The sequence below is a fragment of the Lissotriton vulgaris genome, chromosome 1_1 (genome assembly GCF_964263255.1).
Source record: "Lissotriton vulgaris chromosome 1_1, aLisVul1.2, whole genome shotgun sequence".
In the NCBI taxonomy this organism is placed as follows: domain Eukaryota; kingdom Metazoa; phylum Chordata; class Amphibia; order Caudata; family Salamandridae; genus Lissotriton; species Lissotriton vulgaris.
The window spans coordinates 1,481,976,128-1,481,991,994 of NC_141685.1; the positions used below are offsets into that span (position 1 = coordinate 1,481,976,128).

General features: G+C 45.0%; 1 protein-coding gene across 1 annotated transcript in view; it reads right to left on the minus strand.

Moving 5' to 3' along the window:
- PMPCB (peptidase, mitochondrial processing subunit beta) overlaps positions 1-15,867 on the minus strand; it is a 169,107-nt gene that overhangs the window by 27,463 nt on the left and 125,777 nt on the right. Inside the window, exons 10-12 of the mRNA XM_086967337.1 lie at positions 15,393-15,478; positions 15,220-15,308; positions 6,688-6,763 (exon numbers count right to left, since the gene is read on the minus strand). Of these exons, the coding sequence (XP_086823463.1) occupies positions 6,688-6,763; positions 15,220-15,308; positions 15,393-15,478 (251 nt within the window). The remainder of the gene's footprint in view (positions 1-6,687; positions 6,764-15,219; positions 15,309-15,392; positions 15,479-15,867) is intronic.

Below are 15,867 nucleotides of genomic sequence, written 5' to 3' on the forward strand. Positions count from 1 at the left end.
AGAGAGACAGAGAGAGAGACTGACTGGCTGCAAGAGTGATTTACTAAGAGAGAGAGACAGAGAGAGACTGTCAGGGAGAGAGAGAGAGAGAGAGACTGATTGACGGAGAGAGAGAGACAAAGAGAGAGACTGACTGACGGAGAGAGACAGAGAGAGAGAATGACAGAGAGAGACTGACTGACAGAGAGAGAGACTGACGGAGAGAGAGACTGACTGGCTGCAAGAGTGATTTACTAAGAGAGAGAGACTGACAGAGAGAGAGAGACTGAATGACAGAGAGAGAGACTGACAGAGAGAGATTGACTGACAGAGACTGACAGAGAGGCTGATAAAGAGTGACTGATAGAGAGAGAGAGTAAATGACTGACAGACTAGCTGACTGACTAAGAGAGACTGACTGACAGAGAGAGAGAGATTGACTGATTGAGAGAGACTGACTGGGACAGAGAGACTGACTAGGAGAGAGAGAGAGAATGACAGAGACTGAGACTGACTGACAGACAGAGAGAGACTGACAGATAGGCTGACTAAGAAAGACTGACTGACTAAGAGAGAGACTGACTAAGAGAGAGACTGACTGGCTGCAAGAGTGATTTACTAAGAGAGAGACACTGACTGACAGAGAGAGACAGTGACTGACAGAGAGAGACACTGACTGACCGAGAGAGAGCGACTGGCTGACAGAGAGACTGACTAAGAGAGAGAGACTGACTGACTAAGAGTGAGACTGGGACAGAGAGAGAGACTGACTGCGAGAGAGACTGACAGAGAGAGAATGACAGAGAGAGACTGACTGACAGAGAGAGTGACTGATAGAGAGAGAGTAACTGACAGAGAGAGAGACTGACAGAGAGAGGCTAAGAGAGAGACTGACTAAGACTGACTGACTGCAATAGTGATTTACTAAGAGAGAGACTGACAGAGCGAGTGACTGATAGAGAGAGTAACTGAAAGAGAGAGAGACTGACTGACAGAGAGAGATTGACTAAGAGAGAGACTGACTGAGAGACTGGCTGACTAAGAGAGAGACTGACTGACTGCAATAGTGATTTACTAAGAGAGAGACTGACAGAGTGATTAAGAGAGAGAGACTGATTGGGACAGAGAGACTGACTGACTAGGAGAGAGAGACTGACTGCGAGAGAGACTGACTGACAGAGAGAGTAACTGACTGACAGAGAGACTGACTGACTAGGATAGAAAGACTGACATAGAGAGTGACTGAGAGAGAGTAACTGACTGACAGACTAGCTGACTAAGAGAGACTGACAGAGAGAGAGACTTACTGACTGAGAGACAGAGACTGACTGACTAACTGAATGACTAGGAGAGAGAGAGAATGACTGACTAGGAGAGACAGACTGACTGAGAGAGACTGGCCTCAGCAGTTATGGAGTTTGCTCCAGGATTAAAAGTAAACCCTTGGGAGTCCTCTTGACTATCTGCAGTTTTTGGTCCATGCCTTTCCGCCATTACGTTTGCAAGACATTGCCGGCTATTGCGGGGCTAAGGATGGGCCAAAAGTAACCCTGTGACAGAATTGGGGTAAAGTGTGTATGAAGCTATGCAATGCCTTCTAAGATTGCATTGTCTACTTTTTTTAAACAGGGTAATTTTTTTTAACTCTAGTCACGCCCCCCACCCCCCCCTGACTCCACCCCTACCAGTGCGGCCCTCGGCCACAAACTACACTATCATTTTGGCCCCCAACAGAAAGTTTGTGAGTACCCATGTTCCAGAGGAATGCATTCAGGGCAGAGATAGGCATGTGGCCACCCATCCTTTTTCAGAACTAGAAAATAGTGAGCGTAACACCCCCTGTCTCTGTCAGAGTCTGGGACGTTGTCTAAGTATGAACTTTTAAATATCTTTTTAGATGTAATTCTTTTCTTTTTAAGGAATATACTTAAGATGTATAAAGATGTTTACTGCTATTTAAGACTGGCAATTGGTTTTAGGTCAGGAAATGTGTGTAGCAACCGTATGAATATTTTAGGGTTTACCCTAAAATAAACTATTTAACAACAACAACTGCCTTTCACAGAGTCTGGATCCTTCTCCACTGCACCTTTAGAGATCAACAGGTGCACCTCCGGTCAGATGGACAGATTCTCCTCTGAAATACTTTCTGTTATGGAACGATATTGGGTTAGGAGAAAATAAAGGGTCGGGCACAGCAGTTTTGAATCATCTGCAAGACTTATTTGTTGAATGTTAAGTATCGCCAATTTTGGGGAAATGCCAGATCTTACCCCCCACAGGGTAAAAAAGAGCTGCTAAGGGCAAACTAATGTGGAATGTTGGTCGGTGTAGCAGGGGTTAAAAACTGATGCCCCTATTTGCCCGCACATTGCATGCTGGTTCATAAATCTCGAAAGGACTGGGTTGCTGAAGCATCACTGGTTGCAAAGGATGTCTGTGTCTATACTACAGCCATCTGGAGCAGCCTCAAATTTACAAAAACTGGGGCAGGAATTATTTTTGCGGGGGCAATAGCCCAAAGGTATGTTTTGTAGCTCTATCTTAATGTGATCAAAGTGGAGTCCACGGCCCATAGAAGGGCATGCCAGTCTGCAAAATCTGGCCAGAAGGTATGTGTGGATTAAGACTTCATAGTTTAAGATCACAACTTAATCCTGGTCCTTTTTAGGTTTCGCCTCGCCGAAAGCTGCGCAGCAGACTTTCGCGCAGGGCGAAATCTTTTGAGTTACAGTATGGATGTTTGTCCCGCCTCTGTTTCCCATTGGCTAGCTCCATAAATGGAGGCTAGCCATTGGAAAACAGAGGCGTCCGTCATTCTGCGAGGCGACTCGTCGGCGTTTGAGATTTTTTCTCATCCAGCCCCTTTGAGGACGTCATTGCGGCGGTGGACGTTTACTTTTTTTTTTTTTTGGCCGCCTTTTATTTTGTCATTTGCCCCGACCTCTGGTGAGTGCTTGCTGCTGTCCAGCCTTCCCCCGCCCCCCTCCTCCCGCTGTCCGTGTCTCTGTTCCCGCCTGTCCTGCCTTCCCCCGTCCCTGCCTTTTATTTTGTCATTTGCCCCGAGCTTGCCGCTGTCCTGCCTTCCCCTGCCCCCCTCCCGCTGTCCGTGTCTCCGTTCCCGCCTGTCCTGCCTTCCCCCATCCCCGCCTTTTATTTTGTCATTTGCCCCGAGCTTGCTGCTGTCCTGCCTTACTCCGTCCCCCCTCCCGCTGTCTGAGTACTATTGTAATCAATTCAAGCCTGTGTAATCTATTGTAGCATTGCTTTCTTTCAATTAACTTTTGGATTGAAGGTTTACAAGAAAAAATCTGTCCCTAGAGTTTCCTTTTTAAATTCCAATGCTACAGTTTTTTTCTCTATTTTCATGGGCATATGAGATACGTATTATGGTATCAAACAGAGCTGCTTATTAACCTCTTTGGTAAATACCAGAGGTTATCGAATCTGACTGGCAAAGTGCTAAACAAGGACTCTCAGACCGTAAAATTTGTGAAGGACGTTTAGGGTATACATTCAAAGCAAACAATTGCCTGATTGGCCTCTTGGCCCTGAAACGGTTAACTGTGAAATGCATCACGAGTATGTGGACTGGTGAAGAAACAGGCGGGGCTCAGGGGTCGTCCGAAAAGTCAGATTTGATTCAAGCGCTTTCAGCCCCGGACCGGGCGCTTGAATAGCGCCAAGAGGAGGCGTACCACTCAAACCACACCAGGCTGCCTTGCATTGGACTCACTATTGCAGACTTCGCCTGCACCCGGGCCCGTGTCTAGAGATGGCCCGAGGCCTTAGACTTGGCAGAGGAGTGTAGGGCGGGAGAACCCCGCCCTGGCCCAGGGGGGCCTATGTCACAGGGCACAGGACACTGTGCACGAGCAGGAAGACCCCTCATCCGAGCTCCGCAGAGTGGGCTGGGTCCGTGGGGTGGGTGAAGGCCTGGCCGCTGAGGACGGGGGTGAGTCTACTATTTTGTCTTCGCTGAGAGCGCTTGATTAGAAGGCGGCACTCCCTGCTGCGGGCAGTATCTCTATTCATCACTGCCCCTTCTCTGCCCTCTGTCTCTACAATCGCGATCTGCCCGCTTTTTGTCTCACCCTCTTCAGTTATTTCTCTCCATCCTCGCCTTCTCTTCATTCCCTTTTATCTCCCCACTCCTTCGTTTCCCTCTTTGTTGCCCCCCCAGCCTTTCTTTTCTCTCCTCTTTCCTGCCTCCCCTCTCTTCCCCTTTCGCTAGTCACCGCGCTTTTCTTTGCCTCCTTCCACTTTATTCCTCTCTTTCTCTGCCACACAGGCCTGTGCCTCCTAGAAGGGCCCTGCTTGACACACGGCTCTTCCGGTTGCAACACACAAAACCTTCCCCTTTCAATAGTAAAGGCTACGGTTTTGTTCCTGAAGCAGATGGCCTTTTTGTGTGTGTGTGTGTGTGTGTGTGGGGTGGGGGGGGGGAGGGGGGGGGTTGTATTTGTGTGTGTCTCCAATCTGTATGATTTCACTTTTATTTTAATTTTTCAAGCCTAAAATAGACAGCGGGGTGGGGTGACGCCGGCCTCCTAAAAACAGGCCCTAAAATGATAGCTCTCTGTTCTGTGGCCGAGGCCTCCTGATTTGCATGAAAACTCCTTGTGGGTTTTAATGAGTGTCTGGGCTCGCGGCTGCAGCGGCCCTGGAAACCCCACAGTGGACATACATCTTGTAAAGGGGGGGGGGGGAGGGGGTGGCGGGGGGAGAGTCTGTTCTCTTCTCCGTGGAGCTGCCATACACCAGACCGTGTGTCAGCGACGCCTTGTCTTCCTTTATAGCGCCTTATCATCGTCACATGCTGTGTTCAATGACATCACTTTTGTATCTTGCGATGGGGCTTCAAGCGCTATATGCTGTTTCAGAGCAGGGCTTCCGGAGTGGGAACTACTGGACATACAGTGTGTGGTCACCCAGCAGTGATGACGTGTACTCCCGGTTAAGGACGTGACAGCCCGACCCAACCTTTACTGTAGGATTTACATAGTGTTTAATGTAAAGCTGACGAGGGCGGCGAAGCGCTTAAATTCCCATCATATGCAGTGAACAGGTACCTGCGTCGAAGCAGGAGTTGCTACAGAACAATGAGAGTAGGGGCAGGGGCGTATCTACCTAAAGCTGACCCTACCGCATGCATCAGCCCTGCCAAGTACAACGCATCCGGCGTGAGAGCAAAGCATTTCTTTCAGTTGTTCCATTGGTCAACCCGAAGTCAGCAGGACCATAACTCCCAGAATGCACAGTACTGGTAAACAAACATCTTTCACTTGGCACTGCATCCTGGTGGCCCGTGGTCACGTGATACTTATCAGCAGCAGGTGGCTGTAATGTTTCAACCCCCGGGCTGTCAATACCACCGTTTGGGAAATGCATAAGTCGTGTTTTGTAGCCATGTATTTCAGGTAGTGAACTGTGTTCAAAACAGAGAGCGCTGTCAGTGCACCTTAGCCCTGACCAGTGCTCACCACTGCACACAGATGTCAGTGCACCTCAGACCTGACCACCAGCATCAAGCGCTCACCACTGCACACAGCTCAGTCAGTGCACCTCAGCCCTGACCAGTGCTCACCACTGCACACAGCTCAGTCAATGCACCTCAGCCCTGACCAGTGCTCACCACCCCTCCGGATTCATGCATCCTGTTGTATCTCGTCCTGCACCCCACACTTTTCTTGCACAGGCAGCGAAATGAAATGCAATAGGTCTCACATTTGCGAGAGATTAAGCTAATGGCAATGTAAATGACAATGCCATTTATTTATCTGTTTTCAAAACCAACACATAAATACAAATTGTGTCATTTACAATGCCAATAGCTCAAACTTTTCCAAAGGCGAAACCATTGCATTGTAAATGCTTGTTTGATAATGTGAGGTTTGGAAAAAAAGGGTAAGAACAATCCGAAGTGCTTTTGTGAGCAAATTACCAGTGTTCTCATTCAAATTTGCTTAAAGCACTTTCTGTTTTACAAATAAGTGTTCTGAGAGATTACTCTAATAGAATAAATAAAAGTAATAACTCATTTCTATCAAATCAAATAAAGAAACATAAAATATTTGTCATGAAAATGCAGTTATCCTTATCGCATCATGAATATCTTCCTGGATAACAATACCAGTCTATAAAAGAGACTGCACTGCTCAGCAATGGGACTGCCAAGCTTCAAAGACATACAGCTAAGTCCCCCAGCAGGCCCCATATGCACACAAAAGACATTACAAAGATAAATAGCTAGACTTAACTCATTTACTTTCATATTAACCTACTCAAGCCATTGCAAAACATTTAAAAACACTCTACGAACCGATACACAACAAAATGATGGAATTCCATGACACCACAAAATTGTGTGCAGATTAAGAAGGCTCTACTGGTGTTAGACACAGCTATGCAAATGTTGCAAGTATATTGTACTTCACTTAATGTGAACATTAATTTAAGGTGCAATAGGATTTAAAAAAGAAATGGGGGGGGGAGAAGAGGGGGTGTAATGCAATTTCATTAGTCAAATAAATGTGCATGAGACTCATTAGTGAATGTATGGCAGAAATACAGTGTAGGCATATTGATATTATTGCATGGTGACTGTATTTCAGTTGTTCTGTTTTCTTAAGTTAAAAAAGACATTTGAAAAACATTATTATTGCATAGTTAAATAATTATTACATATTAAGTAGAAGATAATCTTACCAACTGCAGCAATGGCCGGGCTCTTATCATATATATATTTTGTACACACATCTCGTATAGTTCTTGCATCAATTCCCTGAAAAAATAACATTAAATACATGCATTCATTCTTCAGTTACTTTTTAGTTTTGTACCAAAACAAAGGTAGAATAAGAGATTTGGATAGTATGAGAAAATAACTCTAAAGTAAACAATGACATAGTATGCACTGGCATAACTATCCCAGCAGGTATTACTAGCTCACACAACGTTTGCTTTACATTCAAGTCCCTTGTGACCTTGATTATTTTTACTCTCCGCCAGGGTTGGTTCATTTCCATGCACAAGAGGAATATCAATCTGGGAGTTTACTCTCATCTCCACCAGTACATATCCCACCTTGTCCTATGTGCAGGACCAGATCTCAGATGAAAAGCCATAACTGCCAGCTGGCTCAATCAGATCTCTTCTTCAGGATAAATATTAAAAGGGTTTCTCAGTGGCTTACATTCCTGCAATATAGTGTGCATATATCTATAATAAATTGGCCAATAATTTTCTAGTACGGTGCACAGCATACAGATGATTCTTCCTTTAATTTCTTATTTATGTCTTTACATAGAACACCATCATAACTTCAGAAAGGGAAATATGTTCTATAGATTTAATACTAGAATGTGGTGATTTCATGCCCAGCTACTACCAGAGAAACCTGTTAGAAGCATCAACTGGGACATCCAAGTCCGTTTTTATAGTTGGTTTTCTGAACATTTTTACAGTACATAGGTGTGTCATGTTTAGGTCATACCTAAGACAATGCATGCGTTGTCTTTTGCGAAACATTGTTAGCTGATAGTGGGCTTAGAGCTCGCTGATTACTTAATATTGGTTAGCTTTATTGTTACTCATTTCCTTGTTTCTCATTTAACATTTTCAGTAAGCTTTACTTATCCAGTATTATGGGTGTCTCTCATAGATTCACATGCCTGAATCATTCCCCGTCGTCGAGACAGGAGTCTCCGGTACATAGAAAAGTAATGTCCTATAGACATATATAGAGAGAAGTAGGCCTAAGGGCCTCACCTTAGTAACCTATCTATGTCCTTTTGTAAAAAAAGGACCAAACTCTAGAAGAGAGCCTAACACCTCCCTATAGAACCTTCCTGTCAGGAGCCTCAGTCTCTCAGATTTTCTACCGCACGTTGTGCTAAGGGAGTTCCCACCTGTGTTCTCCTCAGGTTTCCTTATTCTAGCCTATTTCTTCACAGATTTGGATTTCTTTACTTCAAGACTGATTATGGCTGATCCTCAGAAGAAGGGTCTCTTCAGAGGATGTACTTCTTGTGGAAAAAAAGAGGTTACATGTTGAAGACATGCTTATATTGCCTGTATCCGGACCATTCACCAAAGGACTGCAAAATTTGTAGAACTTTTTCTACAAAAACGCTAAAAGACAGGGAAGGAAGTCTTTTAGTCTGGCTTAACAGGCTCAAGACCAGAGACAATCTGGAATCTTCAGAAGAAGATAAGTTTTCTTCAGTTTCCTCAAAGCTGTCTTTAAAAAGGCCAAGGGTGGCTTCCCCTAGACCTACAGATGCTCCTCCAAAGAAGGCTGCAAAAAGTCTTCAGAGACCAAGTCATCAGCGTCTGACAAGGAGGTTCACACCTTCAAAAAGCCTGCACCGTCGTCGACGACGACGACCTCGTCGACGCCCTCATCGACGCAAAAGAAGGCTGTGTCTCCCGTCTACGTCTCGACGTCGACAGTATCGATGACGACAGCATCGTCGGCGTTTTCTTCATCGACGACGACTACACCATCATCGACGGCGGGTAAGCCTTTGTCGTCGATTATTATGATAAAAAAATACTCATCGACAACTACAGCGTCGACGTCAGTGTCGACGACGAGACCAGCGCCGTCAACGTCTTTGCCATAGACGAGATCATCATCGTCGACGAGTGTACCGTCGACAAAAGAATCGACGACGAAGAAGGCACCGTCGACAGTGGCATCGTCGACGAGGGTATCGTCGACAGTGGCATCGTCGACGGAGGCATAGACGACGAAGGCAACAACGGCAATGGACATACCGTCGTCAGCCACACCATCGCCAAGGACATAGTCGACACCTCAATGGAAGCAGTCAACGACGATTACACCGTCGATGAGACAGACACAAGAACTACAATCTGTAGACGATAGGTCTTCCAGGATCCTGCTGTCGACGAGTCCTTCAATGACAGCTGGGTTACAACCCGCTTCTCTAAGGGTAAAGAGCTCGAAAAAGGCAATTACACCAGAGTTAACGCCCCCAAGTAGAGTGCAAGGATTGCCTCCAGCTTGTCTCCTACAAGATGAGGAGTCGGATGAGGAGGATAGCACACAGGCTACCAGTCCATCTCATCTAGTGGTCAAATGCCAAAGCACTGATGATGATGATGATGCTGAAATTACCAAAGAGCATAATGTTCAGACACAGGTTCAGACTCAAATTACGCCCATGGTATGTCTACCAGCGTCTATAGTGTCTGATTAGAGATTCTTGATACAGGACTATAAACAACGGTTCCCGGAGTCCTCAGCTCCTCCTCCAGCAGCTAGAAATGCTCCTCCAGCAGCGGGGACGGCTCCATCTCCACGGCCCAGACCACCGGCATTGATGCTCCGTCAGGAAAGGGAACAGATACAAGATCCTCCATCATCTGACGATGAGGAAGAACAACAGGAAGAGGGTGAGGTCGAAGATGACCATTCCAATCATGATGACGGAGAAGATTACATAATTTCTTCTCCAGCGTCCCCGGAGCCCACTACTTCAGATTCACCACCTGCGGACATAGGAGGGTTCCACAATCTGGTGGGGAGAGCGGCCAAAAGGTTTCACATGATAATGGAGTCTCAAGAAACTGACTGTTTCCTTTACGATTTTAAGGAACCACTTAAGAAAACAACCATATCAATTCCTATTATTGACTATATATTGGAACAGGGTCTGCAGTTGATGCAGACTCCAGCCTCAGTATCGGCAGTGGTTCCAAGACTGGACAAAAAATACAAGGCCCCAGCATCGGCACCAGGCTGCCTTACAGGACATCCCAAGCCGGACTCTGTGGTTACACAGGCGGCGCAGAAAAATTCCAGGAAATCCCTCCTCTCCGTTAACAGCTCCACCAGACAAGGAGGGCAGGATGCTGGACAATATCGTAAAGCGTTTTTCAACCACATCGGCAATGACAGTAAAGGCGGCAAATTCTATTGCATTCTAGGGAGGTATAATAGGCAGTTGTGGGCAGACATTGCTCCATATTTATCTGAACTGCCAGACGCCACAAAAGAGGAAGTTCAATCTCTACTTCTAGAGGGTCAAACTTCGGCCTCTGAATTGATCGACTGTGCTCTGGATGTAGCAATAACTGGATTCAGACAACTCGCAGGGGCAGGTGTATTGCGAAGGCAGGGATGGCTCAGGGCTACCTCATTCCGACAGGAGGTACAATCTAAAGTCCTGGACATGCCATACGATGGACGTCACCTGTTTGGAGCCAAGATCGATGAAGCTCTACAAACAATAGAAAAGGACACCGACACAGCGAGAGCACTTGGCACGCTACAATTTAGAAACCAGTCCTATCGAGGGAACAGAGGCAGAGGACAATCCTCTTACAGAAGCAATTATCAAAATAGATCCTCATATTCTTACAACCAAGGCAAGTCACAATACTAACCTCGCCAATAACAACAAGGCAGACAGTCCTCTTTTGGAAAGTCCAACTTTAGGGGAAAAAACCAACGGAAGACCACTGGCAGACGCCAAAGACCTATTCCTACAGCCAGTCCATCCCTCATCTCCTTCTTTGAAAATTGAAGGAAAACTGACCCAATTCCTCAACAATTGGAGGAGAATAACAACGGACCGGTGGGTCCTTCAATTAATTCAATTTGGCCATTCTATAGAATTCGAAAATATCCCTCAGACAACCCCTCCTCGCCCAATGCATCACAAAAACCTGCGATTGCTTCTTCAAGAAATCTCAATTATGCTACAAAAAGGGGCGGGAGTACCATCAGCTCACAAGGGGAGAGGATTTTACTCCCGCTTCTTCCCGATTCAAAAGAAGGAGAAGAAATGGGGGCCCATTGTAGACCTCAGGGCGCTCAACGCATTCTTAAAGAGGCAATCGTTCCGCATGGTCACGATTCAGGATATCTTGGGCCTCTTAGAGGAGGGAGATTTCATGATGTCTTTGGACCTACAAGACGCATACTTTTCATTCCCAGTCCACAAAAATCACAGGAAATTCCTAAGATTTGCAGTGGCGGGCCAGCACTATCAGTTCTGTGTCCTCCCTTTTGGCCTCAAGTCTGCGCCCCGAATCTTCAACAAGTGTTTCTCCCCGGTGGCAGCATTCCTCAGGCAGCATGGACATCAAGTCTTCCCATATTCGGACGACTGGCTGGTGAAGGCACCATCCTTGTCAGGCGCAACCAAATCCTCCAACGCCTGTCTAAATCTCTTCAAACACTTGGGTCTTACACTCAATCAAGAAAAATCCACCTTACATCCCTCTCGACTCATTACCTTCCTCGGAGCAACACTGAATACAAAAGTTGCGACGGCATTTCCATCTCAGGAGAGAAAACGCAAGCTCGTCTCTCTGGCCGCATCAGTGGCTTCGAAGAAAACTTTACCAGTACCTTCAAATCCCTCTTGGGAATGACGTCCCCCTGCATCCTGCTCATACCGCACTGTCGCCTACGGATGCGTCCGCTCCAAGAGGCTTTGTCCAAACAGTGGGGGCAATGCACAGGATCGTTCGAAGACCGCATAACGATCACAATGCAAATCACCAAGGCATTGCAGTGGTGGAGGTCGCTCAAGAACATCTCGCAGGGATTGCTGTTCCTGCTTCTCATATCATTACAACGGACGCCTCCCTGGAGGGTTGGGGAGCAGTCCTACAGGAATTACGGATCAGTGGCAGATGGTCAGAACCAGAAACGCAGCTCCATATCAACCTGCTGGAGCTGAGGGCAGTCTTCCTAGGCTTGCAGTCCTTCTTGCCAAGGATCAAGAACTCCCTAGTGCTCGTCAGGACCGACAACACTACGACGATGCACTACCTGAACAAACAGGGAGGGACGCGTTCGCTAACACTCTCTCGTGAATCGCAAAAGATCTGGAAGTGGCTCATTCTCCACAACGTATTGTTGAGGGTGGAGTACGTCCCAGGCAAGGACAGTGTCATCGCAGACGCACTAAGCAGACAGAGGTCTTTGTCGCACGAATGGGAGCTGGACATGACGACCACCGTTCGAATCTTCTCAAGGTGGGGAACGCCGCAAATCGACCTATTTGCGACCAGGGAGAACACCAAATGCCAAAACTTCGCAAGTTGGCATCTCCAATCAAGGTCTCTCGGGAATGCATTTTCCATCGCATGGCGCAACGTCTTTGCGTACGCATTTACGCCATTTCCAATGATTCCCAGAGTCTTCAGAAAGATGAAGACGGACAAATATTACTCTACCTGCTACATCTGGCACAGTCGGGCCTGGCCCACTCTTCCATAAGGGTACATTTGGAGGTGATATCAAGGTTTAAAAGAACATCTAAAGGGCTCTCTCTCTGGTCTAGGAGACCAATAAAACAATTCCATAAATGTCTCTATAGATCTTTTCCTCGACCACGAATGATCCCTCCAACATGGCATCTAAATGTAGTTCTTAACCAACTGATGAAACACCCTTTTGAACCCATTCAAGGGGCTGACATGAAATACATCTAGTGGAAGACGGCTCGCCTCCTGGTGCTTCCTGAGCAAGGAGGGGCAGTGAACTGCAGGCTCTTTCCATCCAAGATCCCTTCCTGCAGTTTAGGGATGACAGAGTGATTTTAGCCCCTTCGACGCTCATGACGAGCTCAGCTCGTCATGAGTTATGCCTGTCGTACGCTCATGACGAGTTGAGCTCGTCATGTAACACAGGTTTTTTTTACACTCAGCGCACAGCGGGAAAACGGCCCGCGCGCATGAGGTTAAGGACCAATCCTAGGTTTATTCCTAAAGTCCCGTCGGACTTCCACTTAATGATCTGAGAATCACAGGCTAATTTCTTTCCAAATCCCAGCACTGCAGCTGAGAGATCGCTGCACTCATTGGACCTTAAGAGATGTCTAAAATGTTATATTGATAAAACCAAACATTTCAGAAAATCTAATCAACTCTTCATAGCCTTCAGGTGACCTAGGAAGGGTATACCGCTTACCAAACAAAGCATCTCCAGATGGATCTCTTCGGCGATTGCCTTTTGTCACGACAGAGCCGGACAGCCATTGCACTCCTAAATCAGGGCTCACTCTACAAGGGCCATGTCGACTTCTATGGCACTATTTGTAGGAGTGCCAGTTATCGACATCTGCAGGGCGGCAACATGGAAGTCGCCGCATACCTTCACCAGGCACTACTGCCTGGATACAGAGCTGATGAAGGATGCAGCAGTGGGACAAGCAGTGCTATGCCATCTATTCCAGTAAGGTGAGCCTTCCTCCATCCCTCCATCCTTTTCTGGTATGCACATTTCTCTGTTAATGCTTCTTGTTGATGTCTATGTCATGATATGTATTCATTCATTAGTACATACCAACATAGAAACATTGTTATTAAAGTAGCTTGACATTTATAGATATATGCATTTAAGGGTAGAGAATTTCGTTCCTGTATGTGTAATATTTGAATATATGCTGTTTGTTTCACAGATATTCCCTTGATAAAGGCATTGTGTTTGCCGAAATGCATTGGGATGGATGAATAAAAAAAGAAAGCAAAATAAGATAGCCATTTATAAAGGAATATATGGCCGTTGGCTAAAAGATAACCAATGTGAAGCGGAACATTGAAAATTAAGAAGCCATTCAATTAAAGAAGAGAAGTCTACTTGTTTATTGGATCGCCAAATAACAGATCATAAATTAAGCTGGATACCCAGCACCACTAACTAGTGCCCCGAGAGCCAGTCCAAAACGTTGTTTGAACTGCAACCCAGCGCTACATTGCACACACTCCTGAGTGGGGAGTGATTCCCGGGAGCACAGCATATCAGTTAAACCTACTATTTTGAAAACAAGGCAGTGCACGCCAATCACTTTTGTATTAAGTTACCACAGTCGACATTGCACTTTATACTTTTTTTATAACTTTTATAGAGATATTAGGCAGCATGTTTTACGATCTCTAATTATCGATAGTAAATTGTATTTTTTTTAAACCCGCTTTTAATTAAATCTGTAGTCTAGAAAATGAAAAAGTTGGTAATGCATTAATTGTCTTTATACAAATTTAAAAAATAAAATATAACTCCCACCTGGAGGCCCTAACATATGAAAAAATATAGGTCTTTCAATACTAATCAACTTGTTTATTAAATATTTTTAAAATTGGGTCTATTTTAATGTCTGCAAAACATCTGAATCATTTTTAACAATCTCCTTTAAGACTTTAACGTAATTATGTATTGTATTTTTACTTTGTGTACTGTATAAACAAATATTAAGCTAATCAAATAATGATCAGCTTTTTTTAGAATGCTTTTATGGTTGTACTTTTAAAACCGAATAAAGCTTGAATTGATTGATACAAAAGTGATAAGCACTTGTGTTGTTTTCCATAAGGTACCCTTTATATGTTTACACTTTATTCAAAAGGGCAAATTTCCAAATGGACATGCTCACAAATGTGCTCCCGCTTTGTCAATCCAACTACCTAGCAGAACAAATCAGGATACCAGCATTACATAGCCACACTACTGAACTATCATACGCACTGGCCTACCCGAAAGAGACAAATCCATGAACTGCAAAAAATATAAAGCCAATTAAGAAAAAAAAACTTTAAAAACAAGGTGCAATACAACACATCTGAATTCTCTCTCAGTCTCATTGAAGATTACATTTTATTGCACCATGCATGCTAAATTTTAAGGACAGAGTCTGCCCTTCACATTTCCAAAAGGATCAGTCCTGAATTTCAATCCAACCACCAATCTTTGTACTTAAACAACAGAAGTAGTCTACAATTGTGTCTATGTTGAAGTAATGACCAACATCTGCTCATGGTTTTAAAATAGAAATGTTCAGAAATGCTACAAGGCAAACACTGGTATTCCATAACCAATGAAATAAGAAAAGCTTTCAGCCATATTTGTGACCCATTGCATATCTCACTGCAGATGATATTATGGTGATTATCCAATCAACTAGGATTAATAGATTCCACTAATTGCACAATAGTGAGCGGTGCTGTGCTTTCCATACCTACTACTCACAGTAAATGGAATTTCTGTCTGGCAGAGGGGATCTTCCATACTGCCTTGATAAAAAGCTTAACTGTTCCACCTTAAATAATTCTCAGCAAAGCTTAAAATAAATGTTCTCGCTGAAAAACTGCAATGAGCAAAGGTATTGTGCAATTCTGTCCAACATTGTTCAGAAATGATGTGCCTATTCTAGAACAGTAGGTGCGATAATTACTTTAATGTTAATCATATTGACTTACTTCAATCCTTGCTTCAAGTTCAGGAAGGGGAATTCTACGGTTATAACACAACATCTGCCTACCAATGTCCTCACAGATAGGAGTAGACCCTGAAAAAAAGAAAGTAGGCCAGATTTGAACCTTAAAAGTTAATTACTACTATACCCGATAAAAGATCAAAAAGTCAAAGTTACCATCAAGCTGGAGAAGCATGTTTGTCTTTAATAGATTCTTGGCTCGAGCAACTTCACTTTCAGAAATGTTGGTGCAGAGTCGGATCCTAAAAAAGAAATATGTAAAGGAAAAGTATTAGTGAGAATTTAAGATATTAATCAAGTTTGGTAACTTGGTGTGGGGTGGTACAGGGGAAGTGAAGGTGTGGCCAGTCTACTTGGTAGACCCAAGCGAGTGAGCTCCCAGTCTGGGCTCGATTATTATCCAGCTACATTGGCTGAGCCAGTATCCCTAGGGCCACAGGTGAAGCACTCGGGAGGCTGGGAGGCAGCAGTAACACCTGTATGGATAGCGAGTAAGCTAACTGAGCCTTGAGCAGAGGTCGGCCCGTGTTACAGTCAAGCACTGATGCCAAAAAATACATGCCCTGGACTAACATCGCAGCTCAGCTACACTGGATACCACCCCATTTAGAGGTGGGCTGCCACAGAGCAC